At 50.4% G+C, this 24,567-nt stretch overlaps 1 protein-coding gene across 8 annotated transcripts in view; it reads right to left on the bottom strand.

Moving 5' to 3' along the window:
- Nucleotides 1-24,567, bottom strand: part of GRM4 (glutamate metabotropic receptor 4) — a 266,208-nt gene that overhangs the window by 50,436 nt on the left and 191,205 nt on the right. For 7 of the 8 annotated variants that reach the window (XM_045017079.1, XM_045017085.1, XM_045017084.1 and 4 more), the window contains 2 exons: nucleotides 20,730-20,870; nucleotides 296-496 (listed from right to left, as the gene is read on the bottom strand). In XM_045017079.1, coding sequence (XP_044873014.1) covers nucleotides 296-496; nucleotides 20,730-20,870 — 342 coding nt within the window. The remainder of the gene's footprint in view (nucleotides 1-295; nucleotides 497-20,729; nucleotides 20,871-24,567) is intronic. The other variant, XM_045017082.1, reaches the window with a different exon arrangement.

The following is a 24,567-nucleotide window of genomic DNA, read 5'->3' as shown; positions in this document are numbered from 1 at the left end:
GGCTCTCTAGGGCAGGGACTGTCTCTCACTGTGTATGTGTATCTCAGCTGGGGCTTCTAGTTGCTACCATAATACACATAATAAATAGAAAGTCCAGGCCGGGAGCAGAAGAGACCTGGTTCCACTTTCATTCACAGCCCTGTAGATCTGGAGTAACTCCAGTGACTTTACCAGAGTCATTCTCCAGTTACTCAGAACATAATTGGCCCCTGTTCCTCTCTTACTGCACCCCCCACCCCCACCCCTCCGCCATGTTGAAGGCCAGACAACGTGACCCCCCTGCAGACAGACAGACCTGAGAAGTTGACGTTACGGATGTACTTGAGCAGCTCCACGCCGTCCACCGGGTCCATCCTGGGGCAAAGGCCGACCTTGCCAGGACACAGGCTCTTGTGCATGTTGTGCAGGGCATGGCCCATGGCATACACAGCATCAATGACGAACTGCACCTTCCCCTCCTGCTCGTACGAGGAGTCCTGTCCGATCCGCTCACGGTCTGCAAACACACAACACGGGGCCATGGCAGCACCAGCTATCTGGTCGCTCCCTTCAGCCAATCCCACTGCAGCCACCACACTTCCCACAGTTCCTCCCGCTGGGATTGGCAGAGCTGGGAGCTGCCGATGGCCTCCCACATTTCCTAGAGTGATTACTGCAAGGAAAGACTGAACTCAGGTCTGAGGGAGTTTCCCCAGAGCCAGCATATGTTCTCTTGTCCCTATGGTACCAAGTATCTGGGATGGGGATGGTACTACTGTATCTGGGAGCTCACTACAGCTATTTATTGCTGCTAGAAAAAGCTGGTACTTCTGCCTTACACCATTCCCGATACAGCCAGGCTTGCGGGATCTAGTAATGAAGAAAGGCTCTGATTTGAAGAGCGGCTCCCATTAAGTTCAGTCAGAGGCGCGGGTGCTCAGCTGTTCTGAAAACCAGGCCGAATAATAAACGGGCAGGAAGGACAGCCTTGCGGTTTAAAGCTGGGGACTCACACAATCTACTCCCAGCTCTGCCTCTCACCTGCTCTCACCTTAGACCAGTCACCAGAGGCCTGCTTTTTTCAGAACAGATGATGGCTTGCAAATCCCGTGATGGTGACTGCGGTTGGAGTTGTGGGTTCCCCACATCCCTGAGAATCTGCCCCTTTAATCTTTCTCTGCACCCCAATTCGACCACTGCAAAACAGTCATTTCTTTGTCTGCCTTGTTTATTTCAAAGGAGCCTCCTCATACCAGGCAGATATGTTACAGATAATAATAGATACAGCCTATCTAAATTCCTAGATAGAACCATTACTTTGATTCGAATACTCCCCAATACTGAAGTATATGTAATCCTGATCTGAATTTTATACTCTGAGCACATCTCTAACACATATATTTCTCTGGGCGTAGCTGTGAGCTGCTAGACATCTATTGTGCAGAAATTCCCCTGAGATGCATAGCAGCATCATTCATTCACTTATAGTTGTTTTGCACTTCCATCTTAACACTGATCTCTACTCTAAACCCCATAAAATTCTTCAGCTAGTTAGAACTCATCTTTCCCAGCCAGGAAGTTTATGGCTCATAAACTTTACACAGTAAACAGCATCAGGGTGAAAATATATTCCAAGCAAGCCCCAAACTCTTCATGGAACTTGAATGAGGCTGCAGTAGACAGTTCTGAAGCTATGGCAAACTATAACCAATATCCAAAGTCCGGTACCCATGGCTGGAGTGGAAAGATGTCATCTCACTGCACTGCAAGCACTGCCTCAGGGAGATACCTCCTCCAGCTCTGCCAAACTTCCCAGTACTGAGATAAACATTTCCAAGAAGTCCCACCTTCTAGAGGGAGGGCATCCAGGAGCATTAGAATAACCAGGCACATCCTCTGCAAGCCATTAAAAGTGCAGAGCTTGTTACAGTTCCTTCTTGGTCAGTGTGATCACCATTATACAGGACCCCTGAAATACTTAACTGGGAGGCAGGCAATGTGTTACCCAGAGCTTATTTGGTATAAATAGACATGGTCGGAAAATGTCAAGTTTTCAATGAAAAATCAAAACCTGAAATACTTCAGTTCAAAATCAAAATATCTCAATTCTGAAATGCCACCATGGTGCCTAGTGGGGGTTGTAGGTCAGGTACCTCATATGCCTCTATAGGCTGGGCTCCCTGGTTGGACTACATGTCCCATGATTCATAATGACACTACCACCACCACCCCCATGAATGGAGGCGATGCATCATGGCAGTCGCATGCCACAGTGCATCCTGGGAGATGAAGTCCAACTGGAGAACCTGGCATATGATGCAACTGGACTACAACTTCCAGGAGGCACCGTGGTGGTATTTCAAAATCAGATTATTTTCATTTTCAGCCAAAAACACTTCCATTTTCAGATGTTCTGTTTTTAGACAAAAAATTGAAATATCCCACAGAAGGCAGATGCTGTTCATGTAAAATTCCATTTTGTCGAAATCCCAATTTTCTGTCAAAAACAGTTTTGATAGAAAATTTTTGGCCAGCCCTGAGCAGAAGACTTGATTCCTGATTGCCCATAGGGAGTCACAACACTCTCACTTCACGATGGGAAGATGCTCCCTGTTCGCCTCTCCCTGGGGAGCTCAGGACTGTGGCTAGCCCCTAAATTCAGACCCCGTCCTGAGCTTCTCCTCCACTTCACCCCTGAGCCTGGCCTGTGGGTTGTTTTATTTACACCCAACTAGAGCTGCCTGCAGTTGGCACTGGGCCACACGGCACATATTCTCTGGCATCCCCAAGTTCACATACTCCAGTCACAGCCTGAGCTACAGCTTATGCAAATATTATTCATCCTCCAGCATGCTGGGCTCATCAATCTCACCATCAGCTGTGACAGTATCAGTCTCTCGGGAGCTATCCACAGTGTCAAGGGACCGTCTGTGCAACATCCATCACTAGCCACGCATCCTCTACCATGCTCTCCCCACCTCCCTTCCCACCCCCCTTGAACTCTCCTCCCATCCTACTCCCCCACCCGCCCTCTCCGCTCCCCCAGGCGCTGACCCATAGATTGATTCCCCACCTCACCCGCCAGCCCTAGATGGTGGAATCATTCAAGTGTGCAGTAATTACCAGCGACAGCTGCCTGCCTTTCTCTGTCATAACCGCTCCTAATGGGACTTGAAACATGTTAATCATTTAGCGAAAGACACCGATTAACGTAACATGCTGTTAATTAGAGCTAAGAAAGAGTCCCCCGTGGTGTGGCGCTGCAGTAGTGAGTGGCCGATAGGGGCTTTCCCGCTACTCCAGCATCACATCCAACAACAGAACCCTTCAGATGCCCAGCTGAGTGACACCAAACACAGGTGGCTAAAGTCATGGGAGCTCAGCAAAGCAGATGGGGGCTTTAACCCAGGGCAAGGAGTGGGCTTTGTGAAGTGAGGGCCTGTGAGGAACCATCCGAGGAGTGGTAGGAACGGTACTAGGGAGACACTGTGTGGGGACAGCATGGGGGTGAATTTTTGGGGTGTTGTGCACTGGATTGTATAGGACAGCAATTCCTTCCAGGGCTTCTGATTCTGGGCTGGGCCTTAGGGAGACCCTGTGTGATAACTCCAGGCAGCACAAGCTGGGAGTTAGAGAACCAGAGGGAACCACAGGATCTGTCCGACTCCAGCCGCCTGAGTCAAGAATTCCCTTTATATTCACTACGTCTCTTCTCTACCACTGGGGGGCTCTAGGAATCAGGCTACATGTGGCAGTCCTTGCACAAGGGTAAAATGTCCCCAGGACATTCAGTACCCAACCCAGCGAGGTGCACACCTCAGGAGATTGCAACGGTCGATTAGAATTTGCAGCCAAAGGTTCAGAAGCCTCCAGTGCCTTGAGATGTGCTTCCGTCACCCCCCATGCCAGGGTGTAGCCGTGGGCGATGAAGGGTCTCTGCTCCTCCCCATTTCCGAGCAGCACTGGCAGCAAGTTCCCAGCTCCCCACAGCACCCAGCAAAAGGGGTGAGGGAGAAGCTGCACCATGAGGGAATCCCTCCTGCACTACCTACTGGATTTCTCCCGCCACTCTGTCTTCCCTACCCGACCCCATTGTGCTAGGAACCCGGCCAAAAGACCCCAAGACGTGCCAGGCAGGAGCCCCAGTGACTCTAGCCACAGCTAAGCAGTGGGGCAATGCCAGGTTTGATCTCCCCAGAGGCTGGCCTGGAAGGGAGTCCCCTAGAGAGGCAATGGCTAAAAGCCTCCAGGTTTGGTTACACAACCCTAAGCCTAGAGACGCTTCATGGGAAGTCCTGACCTTTTTGGGTAGGAGTGGGCCAGAGCAGCCAAGCAAAGCTCCTGATCTGATGGGGTGGGGGAATCTGTGTTTACAGGTCAGGCCTCTCCCTCTTTTCTAGCAGAGCTGGTTTGGAATCAAGATTCCGCTGCATTCACATGGCTCATACGGAGCCCCTGGGGGGAAAACACACGTAAAATTGGAAGTTCTCAGCTCTTCTGAACCATGAATGCAAAGAAAATTCAGGGCAGGCCCCGGGGGACGGGAACTGAAGTGAAACGTCCCCTCTGCTCCCGCAAAGCGAAACCATCCTACATCCATCCTCTTTGGAACCCCTCCCTTCAGGTAGTTGAAGGCTGCTATCAAATCCCCCCTCACTCTTCTCTTCTGCAGACCAAACAAGCAGTGTTCCTTTCCTCCCCAGCCCATCCAGGGCTTGCTGCCTAGGGGGACTGCTCCAAACCCACCCAGAGAAGCCTTTGTGCTGCTTACGGTCTTCGTGTTCCCATCCCCCCAGGGGTTTGATGTGCGCAAAGCCTGGTGGCGAGGTGGCAGCTCCCAGAACCAGCTGGATGGACTGCTTTTCTCTGTACACAAATAGCCACCATAATACCTCCAGTGTCTGCGATGCTCCATTGAGACTAAAGGGCCAGAAGCCAGGAAGAGCAGAAGTGAGAGAGAGCATGGTGTGCGCGTCCCTGGAGGTAACATATGGCATCTCTTCCACCACCTAGAATGGCAGCTGCCTGCCCAGGCAAGCAGAAGGGAAGAGAGAGTCGCAAGAGTGATGTGAGCCGGTGTCCCCCTTTCCGCGCCTCTCTCTCCACCTTCACCTTGGAATGAGAGTGCGGACGCGTGCCAGACAAACGAAGCGCTGAAACAAATGGATAGCGAACTGACCAACAAGATAAGATTGCATCAAGGAGGTAAACTTATAGCCCATTCTTCGAAGTTATCCATATACTTGTGGAGTACATGGAGATTACTCATGTGAAACTCATCAAGTTATCCTTTCTTCCACGTTATTGAAAAGGGCTATTAATCTTCTCCCTCAGCATAGGGTCCTTCCACGCATTCATCTCTCACCAGGCAGACAAGCCACTCTATCTTGCCAAGATAATTACCCATTAAAGAAAAGGTGTAATAGACTTTACTCCAAAGCTAAGCCCCAGGGGTTGCTCCCCCAGGGCCTGGCTATGTGAGGCTGCTATCTTCCAGCTAACGCATGTTATGTCACCGCAGGACACTAAGCATGTCACATGTGCACTGTCCCGTCATCAGGTGATGTTGAACATGTGATATGTGCACTACACCATCAGATAAAACTGAGCACGTCATATGTGCATTGTTCCATATGCTCTCACGTGACGATGAGCACGTGCTATGTGCATTGTCCTTGTACATGATCATGTGGGGCAGTGTATGCAAATACCATGTGACACAGCGAACAAGATACGGGCATTGTCACTGCGCTCTCAAGAAAGACTGAGCATGCGTATGTTATCACGTGATTCTGAGCCTGTGGAATGCGCATGATCTGTCCATTCCCCACTTTTCAGTCACTAATATAATCTTGCAGTTAAGGCACTGGCTTGAACTCAGGACATGCAGGTTCAAGACCCCAGCTCCCAGACATCCTGTTGACTTTGGGCAAGTCACTTAATCTCTTTCCCCATCTGTATAATGGGGATAAGAATTCAGCCTTGGCTTTTTAGATGACAAACTCTTGTGTGCAAGGACTATGTGAGTACAGTGCCTAGGACAACGAGGTCCTGATCTGAACAGGGGCCTTGTGCACTCGTGAAAGGCTCTGGATCCCATTACAAATCACCCATGCTGTTCACTCTCCCAGCACTAACTGGCCCGCTCCTTGGCAGCCTGAGCACAGAGCACAAGGACTGAATTCCCTTCTTATCACTTGCAGGGCTCCCTCCAGTCAAGGTTGAGCTACATTAGCCGGGGTGCTCTCCTGCTGCTTCCATTGCAGCTTGTGCTGTAGATAAGTGGATATCTCCGGGACTGTCAACCCAGCACCTTTCATCAGGACTAAAACGTTTTCCAAAAGGAAATGAGGTTGCGCGGGGAGAGAAAAATGCAGATCAGCGAACAGAGTTTTGCAATGGCATGTTCCAGACAAGAGTACAATAATTCACTCTGAAGCTCTCAGTAGATTAGGACGGCGAAGCCAATGTGACCCTGCTGATTATAATAGCTGGGTCATGCATCGTTCCACTGGTCTGATAATTAATTTTCAAGTATGCTATGCATCTAGCTGGGCACCCCTACCGAGAGCGGCCGTAGCTATCTTCTCAAGCGATGCATGAGAAAGGATTAGCAGCAATTCCGATCACATACCCGGCACTGGCTTTCTGCTGGAGTTAATCAAAATCACTCCCTATACTTCTTTTGAGAGCTGAAGTGATGGTGCTCCAGATCACCGGCAGCTTCTGTACCACCACTTCCCCTGGCGTGAGAGTTGCCACGGAGAATAATGAATGGTCACCAGCCAAGGGGGAGGCATCCACATACTCCAGTCTCTGCTTCTTCTTCAAATGATCCTGTAGAAAATTGCGCAGGAACACCGGTTGTGGGGCGCTGACATCTATTCCTGTCCTGCCTCTCCCAGCAAGAGGTGCTACATGGAGCGGGTCAGACACACTGGCCATGGAGGAGCTCAAAGTTACTTCAATCCTGGCCTCTTCCAGCCAGAGGCATCTTTCTCCTGGTGGAGAGTTTCCCTGCACATGGACAGTTCTTCACTGACTGGGCCATGTAGCGCAAAGTAGCCTTAGTGGAGCAGAGAGTCCTGCCCTAGCTTTCAGCATCGGTACAGGAAGCAGAATTGGGACTCAGTTTCCCCTTCCTTTCATGGCTTCCTATGTGCACCAGCAATTCAGCAAGGGGCCACAGTAGCTGGCAGCAGTGAAACAATTTCCTAGTGGGAGCCCAGCTTGAGCCTCAATTTCCAGAGCTGCTGAGCCCCCGCCACGCCCACTGACTTCAGGCAGAGTCACGGGTGCTCAGCACCTCCGCAACCCAGACTCCAGGTACATCACGTCCCACATCTAAAACAATGGAGGCATGAGCAGCCTCTTTAGAAAGCAACTTGCCCGCAGTGACAGAGCTAGTGCAGGAGCCCAGATCCCCAGCCAGGGATCTCTCCACTCCCTCCAAGCCAGCCTCATCTGACTTATCCACTTAAGCAAGAGGTGCCCAGGACAAATCCTCACATATGTTCGCCTGACTGATATATGCTGCGGAGGAAAAAAAACACCACCACCACCACATCAGCAGGAGACCAGGGAGGAACGAAAACAAAGGCAAAAGAACACGAAGAAGATCAGCCCACAAAAAATCCCCCCTCCATCCACATTAATATTCAGCATCCATCAGTATGCCTGATCCTAGCTGCTTCACAGCTGCGTGGAGGATCCCCGGCCCAATTTCAAGGCAGCATTAACATTCAACCTTGCAAAAGTAAGGTCATTAATTAGCTGTCTAGTTAAAAAAAAAAATAGCCAGTGGCCACTGGGAAAACCCTTCTGGCCTGGAGCTGTCTGCTTGGTTTGGGGTTCTGAACCCCACCCCCAGCCACATGCCCTCCTATCCCCTCTCAAATTCCCCATTACTGCCCTTCTGCTCCTCAGACCCCATTGCCAGTTCCTCTGCAGGTCTCATTACAACAGCGCCCCCCACACCACCTCTTTCCTGTACTGATGAGCCTGTAAATTATTCAAGAGGCAGCAGCAGCAGCCAAGGAGCCTCTTTGGCCCGTCTGCATGGGCCACACGCGTGGCAGAGTAAGAGAGGAGCGCCAGGAGCCACCGCCAGTTCAAAGACAGAGCATCTGTAGCCCCTGCTTCCATGGGGAATGTGGGGCTGTGGGAGACAGGTCCTGGCTAGAGCCTGGCGAGATGGGAGAGGTGTCTTGGCTACCACCAGCGAGAGAGGAGAAGGGTCCCCACTAAATCCTAGCCAGACTGGAGAGGAGTCCCAGTTTGTGACAGGCTGAAAACCACTGCCTTAGGCGTTCCAAGTGAGCGTAGGCTGTGGGATGGGTCACGGAGGGACAAGAGGAGGACTGTATGACAGATGCAGGATTTCTCTCGCCCTTTACGGGAGCGGGGGCGTTGCTGGAATGAGAGTGGTGAGAGGCGGGAGGCGACCGCAGGAATCGGTGGTTATGTGAAGCAATAAGGGCACTCATATCCCGTTGCTATTAGAGGAGGTAAATTCACCAACACATCACAGTGATAACACCACACACACCATTTGAAGACATCCTAATTGTGTCCTGGGGCACAATGAGCCAGACAAGAAGAGGCAGGAGTGACAATTGGGGGAACCGACTCGCAGAGGATTCGCACCCATCAAAGCGCAGCAGCTACCGTTACTACGGAGACCGCAGCCTTTGTTTGCAGGTTGTAAACTGTAATTGAAACGAATTTTCAAGGTTGAGATAATCAGAAGCCCCTAAAAAAAAAAAAAAGGAAAGGAAAGGAAAAGGGGAAAAAATAAAAAAGAAAGGGAAAGACGAGGAAAAGAATTTCGCTTCAAAAAGCCATTCCAATGGACAAAGAAAACTACAAACAGCGGAGGTGGCCGTACCCCGGGGGGGGGGGGGGGAGGCATGCTTAAGTGTATTTTAACACAGCAACATTTTCTCTTCATTTATTGAATTAGGAAACCTCTCCCCAACTCCTCTCTGTCTGTCTCAGCTGAACATACATTTCCAGTCCATACAATGCTCTGATAGCAGAAGGCCTGTCTCCCATTGCACATACCCTATTTAACGCTTCCCAAGGATGCCTGCCAACACACCAGGGGCCGAATTCTCTACCGGGCAGTTTTTTCAAGGGTTTGGCCCTCACAACCAGGGCCAGCTTTTCTAAACAGCTCTGCAGCTCCCATTGGGACACGGGTGGGCAGAAGTTCTACAGAGCTCAGCACCCAATGGGCAAGGTGTGAGGCTCGTAGACCAGGTGCCGGCTTATGCCAAGGTCCTTAGGCCTCAAGTGAACACTCTCAAGTGCATAGCTAGAACTAGTCTGACTCACCTGTGTGGGAGCACTGCGAAAATAGATATTACAATGGTAACAATGTTTCGTCTTTAGACTTTTGCTTGTAAGTTGCTGCACGCATTAATTTACTTACAATATCTGAAACCCATGCTGCAGGGTAATACTTAAGCGTCTATTCTGTAACTGTAAATCCAGTCCAGAAGGAAACATCACCAAGTGCAAAATACTGGGTTGCACCCATGAGGAGGGGTTTTCTCCAGCCCATCAGGAAGGCCTATTGAATCCATTGTAAGCCAAGGACATTGTTGATTGCTCCCAGCACACCCGTGAAGAGGGGGACGAGCCAAAGCGCTTGTCCCATCAGCTTGGAATCTAGGGAGAGGGGGATAAAAGTCCCTGACCTGAAGGAATTAGGGTCTTTTTATGCCGTTTGAATTCTAAGGGGCAAAGATTCCTAAACCTAAGCAAGAGATTAACCTGGGTTAGCCCTAGAGGATTTATAGCCCTGGCATATTTCCGTGGCTCTATCACTATCTGAAATTTAAGATTGCAACGCATTTGTGTGTGTATGGTTACCTGTTTTAACCTTGTAAATAACTCTTCTTAGTTAAAAGTGACAAAGAGTCCTGTGGCTCCTTATAGACTAATAAATGAATTAGAGCATAAGCTTTCATGGGTGAATACCCACTTCGTCGGATGCATGTAGTGGAAATTTCCAGAGGCAGGTATAAATATGCAGGCAAGAATCAGTTTAGAGATAATGAGGTCAGTTCAATCAGGGAGGATGAGGCCCTCTTCTAGCAGTTGAGGTGTGAACACCAAGGGAGGAGAAACTGCTTTTGTAGTTGGCTAGCCATTCAGTCTTTGTTTAATCCTGATCTGATGGTGTCTTCTTAGTTACTAAATCCTTCGTTTACTACAGGATTGGCTTCAAACGTTATCTTTGATGAGAGATCTAAGGCACAAATCGACCTGGGGTAAATGACTAGCCCTTTGGGACTGGGGGCAACCTGAATATTTTGTGATCTTTGGTGTAAAGTGACCATATATCCCAGAGTCGAGCTTGCTTCGGTGGCCAGATAGATCGGAGTACCCAAGGGCACTGTCTGTGACCCCATGTTAAGACTGCTATAGTGCCTGAGGAGTTTACATGTGTTACTTGGCTGGTGACATTTAAGTATAGAACTCACAACCAGGTTGGGGTTTGTGCCCTGCTTCCTAACAGTCTGCCCTGAAGCTCATGAGACATGCCAGACAACATGATGCAGGGCTCTCCTGGAAATAGGATGGCCAGACAACAAGTGTGAAAAAACAGGACGGGGTGGGGGGATAATAGGAACCTATATAAGTAAAAGACCCAAAAATCAGGACTGTCCCTATAAAATCAGGTCACCTGGTCACCCTACCTGGAAATCTGAACACTTATTTTGGTGCCTAACTGGGAGCTGAGCTCTCTTGAAAAACTGGCCCTAAATGTAATGAACTTTGGGGCACTTGGTTTCCTTGGAGCCATAAGATTCTCACTCTATTGGTTCAGTTCAGGAAGGGATTTTTTTATTTTTTTTTTGCACAAGGGAAAGCATATCACTGTGGATGGAGTCTTTTCTGGTCATGGTGACTATGGTTGAAGTAGCTTGCTGACATTCTGACTGTTGTGGCTTGTCATTATGTTTTAATCATCAGCCCATTTCCCCGGCTAACCCCCGCCCGAGACAGATGATGACAGAAATGCCATTTTCAGAGGCTTCTCTGCTGAGACAGACTGTGAAAGCTCCTGCTCATGTGAACCAGCGGGGCCAAAATCTAATTATTTTAATAGCAGGTGGAAGTTCAGTCTAACAGTCTGAGTGCAAGGCTAAGAATCAGAACTCCTGGGTTCTATTCCCAGCTTTGCCACTCATTGCAAAACCTTAGCCAAGTCACTTTTACTATTATAATTTGTTTCTATTACCATAGTGCGTAGAAGCCCCAGGACCCAGTTGTACTAGGTGCTGTACAAACACAGAACAAAAAGACAGCCCCGGCCCCAAAGAGCTTGCAGTCTCTGTGCCTCAGTTTCCCTATTCATAAAATGGGTAGAATACCTGCTTAACAGGGATGTTGCGAGGCTTCATTTCCTCAGAAAGAAGGGGTTAGAGAAGGAGCAAAACATTATCTAGTACGGCCAAGGATCTGCCATGACTTAGATCCCAATTCAGGAAAACACTTCTGTTTGAGAACATGCTTATACCCAAAGTACGTGCTTTCCTGCATTAGGGCCTTATTCCCCAAGCAAGAGCAATGAAGTTGGGGTAGATTGGGCCAGATCCCCAGCTGATGTAAATCAGCATCAATCTACTGAAGTCAACAGAGCTGCCTGATTTCCACCAGCTGAGAACCTGGCCCTAGAGCTGTAGGATTTTGATGCAAGAGCAATTGAAACAGCAGTCTGGAGAGAGTTTCACTGGGAGATTGAGGGTTTGCTCAAACCTAAGGGAAAACCCAGGGGCATGAACCCCAAACAGAACAACTCCAAAGGAAACATTTGCACAACCCTGGGAAGCGAGACCAACCAGCTCCAAGCATCCAGATTATTTATTGCCAGCTGTAAGCGCTATTATTTCCCCTCTCTGTTTATCTGGTAAACAATCATGCTGGAGACAATTTATTTGTGGAGAGATTCAGATAATTTAAAGACGACCCCTAGGATATCTGTCATGGCTCAGGATTTCAACTGCCTCTGTTGATACTGTGCCCTTAAAATACCACGTGTAATGCTATATTATTATTAAGATGAAGAGCTCAGCAGTTTGTGGCAACTGACAATGCAACTAGTGGGTCGCTTCCCGGTGCTGGAGGGTTTCCGGAGCCAATAGCGCTGAAGTGTTCCTTAAGGTCATGCCCAGGTTTTGCATTTCATGAAGGCACAGACACTATGCAAATATTAGTGTATGCAGATAACACAAGCACTGCTAAGGGGAAGAGACAACGGGAAGGAGAGACGGCGAGATGGAGGCAGGAGAGATGGCAAGATGGAGGTAGGAGAGACGGCAAGATAGAAAGGACGCAGGGTATAGGGGAAAGAGACAACCCTTCACCACAATTTGTTTCCTTTACCTTTTGCGTTTTGTCGTTAACACAGCCTATAAACGCTTCAGGGCAAGGTTTGTCTTCTTAAAGCTTGATGTCCCTCTACCACCATGCTTCATGTACTGCATGTTGGGTGAGAACAGGTCTATTAAACCAAACCAGATCTGTATTTCTATATCCGGAGCTACACCACCTGCAGCTCAATCTTCCTAGCCATGTGCACACAGACCGACTTCCTGCTGCCTCAACCAAACTTTTCCCTCCCTCCCTCTGCTTCCCGGTCCCCTGCAGGCTACAACACAGCACAAAAGGACCTAGATCCCTGAATGGGACCTGTAGGTACTACTGGAATACAAACAAATAAAAAGGAAAAAGGTCCAACCAGCGTGGGAGTGGGGTGATTTTCTTAAAGAGTTCCATGCACGTGCCCCAGATGTAGGGGCCTGGTTTCCCAATGCCTTGCCCCATGTGTGGTCATTTCTATCGTTCTGGTTCCCACGGGCATGAATGGCAACACGTGGCATGAGGCAAGGAGTCAAATGCAGCATCTACTCTAGTGGCTCTGATGCAGCTCAGCCAAGCGCCTTCGACAGGAAATAAGGACACATGGTTCCTTCTGCAGCCCTTGTCACGAATGTGCCATATCCTCAGGTTTGACGTGGGGCTGCACATCTAATTTAACTCCACAAACACGTCATTGTTCATGGTACCTGGGGAAAGACATCACACCCCTGTCAGGTCACGGGGGCGGGGGGGGGTGGCAAGGGGAATTTACTACTGGGGGGTGGCCATGGCTTTCCTCCCCAGGAGGCATGATGCAAGCACTGGGCACTGGGAGATCAACTATGCAGAGCCATGGAGATTCATCACCTTGGACATGTCCACAAAGGGCTTGATCCTAGGGGATACTAAGTACCCTCTGTTCTCACTGAAGTCAAAAGGAGGTGCAAGGGGCTCAGCACGGCTCAGCTCCATTGTTTGTGGCCACATCAAGGGATCCCCCCCTTCCCTTTCCCTTCATTGGGTTTCACTCTTTGGAAACCTATTCAGAAAAGCCGATTTACAGTGTCAGGGCCCAGAACCCCTTTCCCGCTGGATGACACAGCCCCCAAACCTGCTATTCATTTATCGCCCAGATGCATTAAGGAGCAGAGCACTGGGACCGGTGGGTGCTGGCTCCGAGCTCTTCTGAATACCTGGCCCACAGGGCGTAGGACAAAAGATGAACATCTGGCTTTCACGCGTCCCTCAGGACAGCCAGCAGCGCACATCTCAGGACTTGCCCGCATGACATCACACCTCCATCTCGCTAGCACAGGGACATCTCACACATGGGGCACTGTCCAAGTGAAGTCGCACTGGCATTGTATCCGCCAGGAGATGTCAATAGTGCACATTGCTATCAGTGGAACATGCGGAGCCTGGGATAGAACCCAGGAATCCTGAGTCCCAGCCCCCTGCTCATTTCTAGACAACAGTCCCTGCCAGAGCCTGGAATAGACCCTAGGACACATGAGTCCCTGCTGCCTGCTCTCACCACTTCCTCCCTGATCAGGAATAGACACCAGATATCCTGATGTCCAGTCCAACACCCTAACCAGTGCCTCTTACGTTGCAACTCTCGCCAGATGAAGGTGCTGTGCAATACTCCTGCTATATTTAGAACAAGCCCAAACACACAGTCCCTGGAGGAGAGCACTTCTGGTGTTTGAGATGATCCTTGCAAACCACCTCGATACACTCATAATGCACAGATGCAGACGACGCATGCATCCTGTACAGACCCAGAGAGCTGAAAGCACATTCTGTGGTGCAGGCAGAAATGAGCCGATGAAAAACAACTCAGTAGCTGTTCCAGAGAGTGGACCCCACGAGCCAGGTGGGGTTAGCTCAATTTCATCTCATCTCATTTCACACTTGGTGTCTTTTACATGCCCCTGCTGCCTTTGCAGAGATGTCAAAGTCCTGGGCCTCCCCCGGTTCCTGCCTCCTAGGAGGGGAAAGAGATTTCAGAGTCACCAGCTGCAGCCAGGCTGGGGGGGGGGCATCACCCTTCCGGATGCAGACAGAGCAAAACAAAGGTTATTTCGGCAAACTGGGTGCCAGCAAACAAACAAACATGTTTTTCAATACAGCCAAATGTCAGGTCACGGGTCTAGGAACAGAAACTGTAGGCCATTCTCACAAGATGCGGGACTCTCTCCTGGGAAGCGGTGACTCTGAAAAAGACTTGGGGGTTATGGTGCTTAATCAGCTGAACACAAGCTCCCCGTGTGATGCTGGGTCTAAACAGGTTAATGTGATCCTGGGAATCATGAACAGGGGCATCTTCAGAGAAGTACAGAGGTTATTTTACCTCTGCATTTGGCACTGAGGTGACCACTGCTGGGACAGCGACAGTTCAAAAAGGATGTTGAAAAACTGGAGGCGGCTCAGAGAAGAGCCACAAGACTGATTAAAGGATTAGCAAACCTGCCTTATGGTGCTAGACTCAAGGAGCGCAATCTGTTTATTTTAACAAAGAGAAGGTTAAGGGGTGACTTCATCGCATTCTCAGAGTACCTTTGTGGGGAACAAATATTTGATAATGGGCTCTTCAAATCGAGCAATGAAAGATCTAACCTGATCCAACCGCTGGAAACAGAAGCGATACAAATTCAGCCTGGAGATAAGGTGCACATTTTTAACAGGGAGGGTAATTAACCAATGGAGCAATGTACCAATGGTTGTGGTGGATCCATCATCACTGCAGATTTTAAAATCAAGATTGGATGTTTTTCTAAAAGATCTACACTTCCTATGCTATGCAGAAGGTCAAACCAGGTGATCACAGTGGTCCCTTCTGGCCTATCAGCCAGGAATTTACTGAACCAGACCCTTTGCATAGGAGGCAGAATGGAGATTGGGAGTGGGCCGAGCAGGGGCAATGCAGGTTCTTCTGTAGCGCCCCTTCAGCTTGCTCAGCCAAAGCGCAAATGAGTTCAAAAGGGGACAAGGCAACTGGCCTGAGATAGGATGGGATTGGAAGGAATGCGTGGTATTACGGGGAATCTCCGAGAGGCCTATAAAGACACTCCCACCCCAGAAAAAGAAAGAAAAGCTACTGGTAACTCAGGGTTTTTCAGTAATTATTACTACTCTAGGTATTATGGTAGCTCCTGCATGCCTCCACTGAGATCTAGGCCCCCTGTGCTGAGCATTGTACAGACCCTGCATCGAAGACCTGACAATGCAAGCAGCCAAGACACGAGTTGGGAGAAAAGGCACATTGTTACCTGCACTTTACAGACAGGGAACTGAGGCAGAGAGAGATTAAGGGGAGGATTTTCCAAATCCTCTGGCTCTTCTGAAAAATCCAGCCCCAAGGTCATCCAAGAAGTCCACGGCTGAGCCAGGATTGGAACACAGATCTCCTTAGTCCCCATCCTGTGCCTTAGCCTTGAGACCGTCCTTCCTCTCGTAAGCATGTTCCCTTCCCCCGTGAGAGTCGTTCACTGTGCACCCATATCATCCCGGGCTACGACGTGGTGAAATACAACCAAACCAGAATCCTCCCCCCCCCCCCAACTGTGAATCTGTGTAAGTTGATCTGATCACATGGATGGAGAGGGGCAAAATGCCAGTGATATTTTCTGGGTTTCCACTTCAAAACAGGAGCCTCTTCAAGGGAAATGGGCCCAGTTAAAAAACTGTCAGGATTTCACTGAGATGAAGATCCATTTGCACCTTGAAACAGGAAGAAATTCTAACCTTGGTGCACTTTGGTGCACCACCAGCCACCTTGCCAATCCCCCTCCCCCCCAAGCAATGTCCCTGGATCATAAAATGGCTGTGGGCAAAGCCATGAATTTTCCAAAATTTCACCCCCCCACACAAATAATTTTCACACCACCCAGCACAGACTGGTAGAGACAGACCCACATCCCTGCCCTGCTGGGTTCCCATGTGGCATGGCACTCCAAGGGTTAAGATGGTTTCCCTTAGGGGCTCATAGGTGAGCTAGCATATGTCCTGAAATCTCTCCTTGTCTCAGTCTGAGAGCCCAGCTGTTATCTGTCTTCCCCCAGCACCAGGCAAGCAGTAAATCTCTCCAATCCTTCAGTAAACATGTCACCTCCTTGAGCCTCCAACCATCACCTCAACGGCAGGGCTGTCACCAAGACAGATTCCCTATTTGCCTTGTTTACTGCTCTCATCCCTAGCTGGCCGGGGCTAAAAATGCAGATGGGTCAGGTAAGAAGGGGAGGTCAGGGTGGTGGCTGAGTGCCAGGGTCCTTTGTGGTCAGGGACAGGTAGGGAACTAGGTTGGGACGCACGTCACTGGTTGGAACAGCCCAGCTCCAAAAGATGACGGGGCCCGATTCGCCCCTTGCGCCTGTGTCATTTTCACGCTGGAATCACTCCTGCTTTACACCAGCACAAGGGGGAGGAGAAACCATGCAAATGCACACCTTGCCTTCTAGAGTTGCAAGGAGCTCCCTTGGCTTCCATTCTGCTGGGGCTTCCCGGGCCCTTCGAGAGCCCCATCCTCACAGTACAGAGGGGACAGCGGGCTCATACCGAACAAGCAACAGATGCATTTGGACTCTCCTGTAATGCCCATAGGCCTGCAGTCCATACCAGGGCAGCGTACAATCAGATACCGATATCTAGACTAGGCTTCAGGCTACCCATGGGCAGAGACCATGTCTGCCTCTATTCTATACCCCGCTGACACATCCCCCCTGCCAGCCAGGGAAGACACGTTATCCAGCCATGCACAAACATGGATGCAAAATGACGGATTCCCTGGTGCTCGCCACCTTTTGCCTCCAGCACCAATTAAAACATTTCACTCCATAACACTACTTAGCCTCACGGGGAAATGCAGTGAAAAGTTGTTGTTAGAGGGGAAAAAAAGAAACCCCGGAGACACTGGCTGCCATGTAAATGATACCGAGTCCTGGAGCCAGGGGCACAGAAAAGTGACTGGAGCCCTTTATCTCAAGGCTGTCAGACTGGCTCCTGCTCCTTGCCAGATGCTCCATTGCAGCTGCGGTTCAGAGTGCTTGCCACAGGGCAAGGAGCTAGACTGGGTGCGCTACCCAAATGCCAGAATCTGCTGCAAGCAAAGCGGCCCCCGGCATGGGGCCAGATCCTCAGCAGGTGTGAATCAGTGCAGTTCCCTCACCACGGCTGGTTTACACCAGCTGTGGATCTGACCCGAGAGGAAGCATTAATGCAAACCCAGCGCAGGGCAATCTTAGGGCTCAAGAGTGAGGACAGGTGTGTGGCTGGAAGCTAGTTTGAAGGTACATTGGAGAGAGGGCGAGATCATTGCTTGGGGGCACAGAGCGTAGGCGGACAAGGTGGCTGTGATTCGCAGTGGCCCCCAGGCTCCTTCACATACCCCCTGGCAGTGTGAAGGGCACTTGGAGGGAGCGTAAATGTAATTTACGCCAGATTTAAGGCCTCTTTGTGCTGCTGGAGCAGCATAAAGGGGCCTGGGTGTAAATGGGAATCAGACCCATGCAGCACTGTGAGTGTGAGAGAGAGAGGGATGGGGAAAGGCAGGGCCAGCAGACGTACAGCGAGTGGCTCATACTCGGCTGTTGTGAAGGGATGAACCCTGTGGCACTGCACCGGTTGACACCAGCAGAGAAAGCAGCCAGCCCAGCAGCCATATGCCTCAGTCCAGACCCATCTCTAGGCAGGAGTACAGGCTCCGTGCTCCATTCAGCCCTTGTTTTCTCTACCAAGGTGGCTGTCGAGCTAGACAGACAGTGCCAGTTGCGAGGGCGGCTTTTAGCTCTGGCCCTGCGGCGATGGGCACGTTATGTGTGTGCTCAAATAAATCACAGTACTGCCCTTTGTCCAGCAGCATCTGTGTGGAGAGCTCCCAGCTCGTTCCACCAAACAGCTCGCAGAAGCATCACTAAACCAAATTCCAGCGCGGGGGTGAAATGTTCCCTGCCCCATCTCCAGTCCCCTTTGCAATGTGCTTACAGATTAACATGCTGCCAGAATGTGAATGGTCAACACGGCACTATCGCTCAAGGCACGACCTCGTTGGGAAATTAGCTGCTTACACCAAAGGACTTACAAGCAATCACAGCCATTCACAGGCGGAAGGAGGGATCACCCAGTCACCCATTGCAGCTTGGGCTCTCAAGCCTAGGGGTTTAGAAGGGTTTCAGAGCCTGAGCCGCAATATCCATACTGCTAATGTTAGCACGCTAGCGCCAGCCCCATTGCCATGACTTTGTCTACCTCGCTGTCAAGATGCAGTGTAGACATCCCCTAGCTGAGTCTGGGGTTGAACTTGAGATGCTAACCCAAGTTAAATGCTGAGTTGCTGCGTCTTCACTGCTGTTTTAACTGCAGTGTTAGCCAATGTGGGTTAAGAACGTGCCTTTTGTTCGCAGGGCGGACACACACTGAATTGTGGTGGGTCTGTGCTCCCAGAAAACAGTGCTGAGCACCTCATTGGCTCTAGGTGGAGGAGGCAGAAGGGACACAAGGGTGATGAGAAAAAGAGTGAGAGATGGAGTGAGAAAGGCGGCACATGCATTTCAGTGGGTCTGAGGGTGCGTGCAAATGAGCACATGTGCAAACATCTGAGTGTGTGTGTGTTAAAGCATGGCTGGGTGTGTGCTCACATACATGCAGAGGAGTGTGATTTGTCCAGGGGTTACGGCAGATCTGTGTGTGGCACATGGACATTACAGGTTATCTATGTGCACAGAGACCGTGAGCGCCATGCATAGGTGCCTATGAGTGTGAGACTATGCTCACAGTCGCACCCAGTGCACTGCCAAATTGACAGCTTCTGAAAGGGCCCCGTGTCTGTCTGATCTGGGTTGCTCGCTTGGGCAGTTTTCGATGCATGACCTAGTTGAAAGACACGATGCAACTCACGCTGTGGCATTCCCAGCTGCGGGTAAAGCATTAAACACTGAACAGGAGCAGAGGGGGCTAAGAGAGATTCCTGGCTGTCAGCTCCCATTTCAGAGGAGAATCAAAGGCAGCTCCAAACCAATGAGGAGCAGAACCAGGCAGATCTGAGAGGCTGGAAGAGGAAACCAAAAGGAAACATTTTTAAAGCCGCTCCAAGTAGTATGAATGTCTTGAATATTTTCTATCATCTAGCGGGCTGGAGGGACACTTCCATGGCTCTGCCTCCCTACCCAGCGCAACTCTCTAACCTGTCTGAATGCATTTTTTAATAAACTATTTTCAACGAGTTTTCTCAAGGGAATAAAAAAGAAGATGCCAACAACGTGGCGAGGAACTGTGCAGATGAATCTGGTGGTTTAACAGAAATTTACGAGCAGACAAGAGGAAGAATTTGTGCGAAGGGAAATTAATGCCTAAGGGAAGAGCTGTTTGGCGGGAAGGAGACCCTGAGGAGAGAGCAGAAAGGCCCCCCCGGGAGGAGAGGGGATCTGCAAAAGGAGCTTAGGGAGGTGGTTAGGTAAGTGCAATCGATGCTATTTTACAGCTCATGGGAGATGAGGGATTCCACAGCTTCCCCACCCAGCAGACAACATGTCCCAGTCCTGCCCAGCCACAAGCCCTGCTATGTCTGTCCTCAGCCCCCACTGCCCTGCCAAGGTAGCTCAGTCCTGACCAGCAGCCCTCCCGGCTATTCCAGCCTCACACCTTCCACCCTCCTCTGCCAATGCACAAGGATTACAACCCATATAATACATGCCTGCTTCTCCAGTCCCTAGCTCCCAGGCAGTCCTCCCCATGTACCCTAATCCTGACCAGCAGTACCCCCTCACTAGTCACATCCTTAGTTCCTGCCCAGATCTGCTAGTGCACCCTAATCTTGATCTACAACACCCCTGCTATTCCAGCCCTGGGCTCCCCACACAGCTCTGCCAATGCACCTCAGTCCCCACCTGTAGCACCCCCGGATATTGCAACACTAGACCCCACACACATCTCCCTCTGCCACATCACCTCTTTCTAGCCCCATCCGCCTGATTGTCTCTGTAGGGTAGATATTGTGAGAGGTTGAGTCCAACAGCACTGGTAAGGGGGTTGTTCATGATATGCACAAATGCCCACAGAGCTGTATGGGTCATAGGATGGCCATCTAGGCCCTGTTGCATGAGCCCCATTTGACCCCAGATGTCCAGGGCTGAGAGGTCTGTAAGAACGTCATCTCCGCTTACCCAGCAGAGTGATTCATGAACACCAATGACAAACCCCACCGGGCTTCTTCCAGGCTGCTCCAGTCTATTTTCACAGGGAGTCCCTCACCTTCCCTCCCTCCTGGGACACCAGAGTTCCCCTTGTAACATGGTCACAAAGGGCCCCTTCTCCCACTCCTTCTGGTACTGGCCCAATGGGGCTCTGCTCCAAACCCCTCCCATTCCCACCCCACCTCTTACTCGTGCATTTCTTGATGTTGCTGCCCTTCTTCAGCGCGTGCCGACTCAGCTTGCAGTGGAAGTTGTCCTCCCAGAACTCAGCAAACCAGATGTTCCGCCGGTTATTGTCCAGCGTCCGGCTGGAGAAGTATCGGTCGAAACCTGCCAAGAGAAACAACAGAGAGAAGCGTGAAATCCCAGAGTCAGCCGGAACAGGTGCAGCTGAGTCTGAAACAAGTTGGAGAGGGAAGAGGCAAGTGGGTGAAGGGACCATTCCAGGGAACCACAAAGATCCAGTGAGCGATTGTCCTGGGCAGAAAGTGACAGAGCAGCTAGGGAGAGGCATCATCACGGGCTACAATGGGAGATGAAAGCCCTCAGAGCACCTCCCATCTCTGCATTCTGCAAGCCTGGACCCAAGGGTTGCATGGATCGGGGTAATATTTAGGTCATTTGGCCAACTTGTAGCTTAGAATGAGGGAAGGGACCTGGGACCAGCTGAAATGGGCTCTGGGAGGGGAGGATTCTGGGCCGGTTAATGTGAAACGGATTTTGGTGGCGCTACCATGTTTTACACCAGCCAAGGATGTGGCCCTCTTGAGTATAATCCCTGGGAGATGATGTCCTGGACTTGGATATTTCACAGAATTATAGAAATCTAGTCTGGAAGGGACCTCAGGAGGTCATCTAGCCCATCCCCCTGAGCTGAGGCTGAGCCAAGTAAACCTAAACCACCCCTGACAGGTGTTTGTCCAACCTGTTCTTAAAACCCCTCAGTGATGGGGGTTCCACAACCTGCCTAGGTCACCTGTTCCAGAGTTGAACTATCCTTAGACTTCAAAAGGTTTTCCTAATACCTACCCCAAATCTCCCCTGCTACAAACTGAGTCTATTGCTTCTTCTCCATCTCCGCCCAGGGTAGTACAACAGTTGCTCACCTTCCTCTCAACGACCTTTTACATAGAAGACCCGTTATCAGGCCCCTCCTCAGCTTTCTCTTCTGTAGACTAAACTTGCCCTCATCTTTCCTCCTACGTCGCATTTTCTAAACCTCTTATTTTTGTTGCTCTCCTCTAGACTCTCTCCAGTTTGACCACAGCTTCTTCAAGTGTGGTGCCCAACACTGGACTCTTGCTGAGACCTCACCAGTCTTACCTATGCCACCCCTGTTAACAGACCCCAGAAGGACATTTGCTGCAGCATCACATGGCTGACTCAGTGACTTAGCTGTTCACTACAGCCCACAGATGCTTGTCTGCAGTACTGCTGCCAAGCCATTTATTCCCCCTTTTTGTATTTGGGAATTTGATTTTTTTCCCCTTCTTCATTGTAGTACTTTGCACTTGTCTGTATTGAATGTCATCTTGTTTTCAGACCCATCCTCCAATTTACCAAGATCATTCTGAAGTCTAATCCCTGTCCTCCACAGTGCTTGCAACCCCTCCCAGTTTGTGTCATCTGCAAATTTAATAAGCGCACTCTCCATTCCATCATCCAAGTCATTAAGGAAACTGAATAGTATCTGATCCAAGACAGACCCCTGTGGGACCCCACTAGATTGATCCTTCAAGTTTGACAGAGAACCATTGATAACTACTCTTTGAATATGGTCTCAACCAGTTGTGCACCCACCTGATGGTAATTTCATCTAGATCATATTTCCCTGCTTTGCTTATAAATGCAACAGCATAAATAACCCTCAACACTTCATACACCCCAGTGGGCAAGATAAGGTTATTGCAAGCAGCTTGACACTAAGCCTTCCAAAAAAAACCCCAACCCCAAACCCCAGGAGCGTACTGGCCCAGTGCATGCAATTGTGTCTCCTTGAACAGCTGCAATGACTCTGCAGCTTATTCTCTCACAATTAAGTTTTATTTTCCCCCACACACACTCCAACCCCAAATCTGGCCCCTTTATGCAACTGCAGCTCTTGGAATGGATTCTGGGTACAACCACCTGGGAGGAAAAACCTGAACGAGACCCTCTGCCCTCCACTGGAATGGGCTTTGAGAATAGCATCTGCCAAGGCCCCATCTGCCAATGGTCTTTATACATAGGGTCAGATCCTGATGTCCCCTTATGCAGGCCAGGAGAGAACTGTTGAGGTCCCACTGCTTATGGGGGCAGCATTCCAGAAGCCTGAAAAGGGAATGCAACCTCCTACCATGCCCCACAGAGCCCACGGCGGGAGGGCTACCTCCACTGCAGATCTTGAGGGGACGTGGGAGGCAGGAGAGGGTAAGGGAGGACCTGGGGCAGAAGTCAGCCCCTCCATGGAACAGCTAGAGGGCTGCTCTACTGTTTAGGAGGGAGGGTTTCTTCTCCACTCCCAGCCCCATAACCTGGTGGCTTAGGCTGTGCATTGAGTAGACGGTTTCCCCCAAAGCATGGGATGCAGGGGACAGAGTGTAGGTAGACTCTCAGTTGGCTTTTGTTACAGTCCCTTGCAAGAGGCAAGAGCCAAGATAAAGGAGGACTGAGAGGAAGCCCGGAAGAGGCTGGCAACAGTGGGTAATGAGACAAGGCTGTGATGGAACGGAATTCAGTGCAACGAGGTACAAGGCATGGCATGCTGGAAGGAACAATGTGAACCATCGCTACACAGTGATGGGGTCTGAATTACCTGTAACCTCTCAGGGAAAAAAACATTCAGGTGCCATTGTGGACACCAGTCAGTGGAGGGGCCTGCTCTCTGCTTTGAAAAGCCAGCAAGAAGCATTCAAGGCAACACGGGAAAGATGAGGGCATTATAGAAACTGACAGCACCATTCTCCCACTAAATGCCATGGGGCAACTCCCTAGTGGGTGCAAACTGGCACAGCTCTCGCTGTCAGCGGAGCCACGCCAATTTACACCAGCCGAGGATCCGTTCGGTCACGTATTTAGTTGTGCTGACTTTCTCTCAAAAGAGAGGGCAAGGATGATTAAAGGCATCCAAGTGGGAGAGCGCAAAGGGCATCTGAAGCAGGAAAGAGGAAAAATATGACAAAAGACAAGCACGATGGAGGGGCTGAAAATAACACGGAACACAGAGATGGCTAATCAGGCTCCTGTTTCGCTGATTTTCCCAAGAGCCCCACAACAGATGTTTGAAGTGCTCGGCAGGGGCAGCTGGGGCAGATGTTGAACAGAGCTCAGCACAGACTCTGCTCTTTGGAAAAGCTGACCCGGATGGTGGCTTCTGCACATGTTGATGTTTGCTGGCCCTGCGGTGCAGCATTTTGCATGCCCAGATCTCACAAAGGCAGAGCTGTCTCAGTATCGCCATTTTACAGATGGGGTAAATGAGGCACCACAGTGAGTCGGCAGCAGCAATAGAACCCAGGTCTTCCAATTCCCAGCCCTCCACCTTACCCACCACCCCTGGCAGCCTCCCATTTGTCATGACGGAGAACATCTCCATAGCTGCTGGGAGGGCACTTCCTGGTGTAGACAGACACACACTAGCTCTGCTTGCGCCAGCGAGCTGCAAATAGTGACGTGGCCACAGCAGCGCAGGCAGTGGCTCAAGCTAGCCACCCGAGCACAAGCCCAGTGATACGAGACAGGTCCTGGTTCTCTGCCTCCCTTTTGTGTTTCACCTTCCTTTGAAGCACCAGGTCCAGGGAAAGGTGCTGTCTTGTCACCACCATGTGCATGTGACTCCCCCGATGTCAATGGGAGTCGTTTCATTTGTGCAGTGAGACAGGAGCTGATCCTTGGACCACACATCGAAAAGCAGGTCCCTGGGGTAGCATCTGCTCCCATGTTCCGATTCAAAGATGCAACAAAGCGTACGCAGGTATGGACACTGAGCCCCCCCACACACACAGTGACCCTGGCCCTTTCACCCCATTGCTCTGCAGCATCTGCTGCA

The sequence above is a fragment of the Mauremys mutica genome, chromosome 4 (assembly GCF_020497125.1).
Source record: "Mauremys mutica isolate MM-2020 ecotype Southern chromosome 4, ASM2049712v1, whole genome shotgun sequence".
Classification (NCBI taxonomy): domain Eukaryota; kingdom Metazoa; phylum Chordata; order Testudines; family Geoemydidae; genus Mauremys; species Mauremys mutica.
This window is presented reverse-complemented; position numbering and strand designations above follow the sequence as displayed.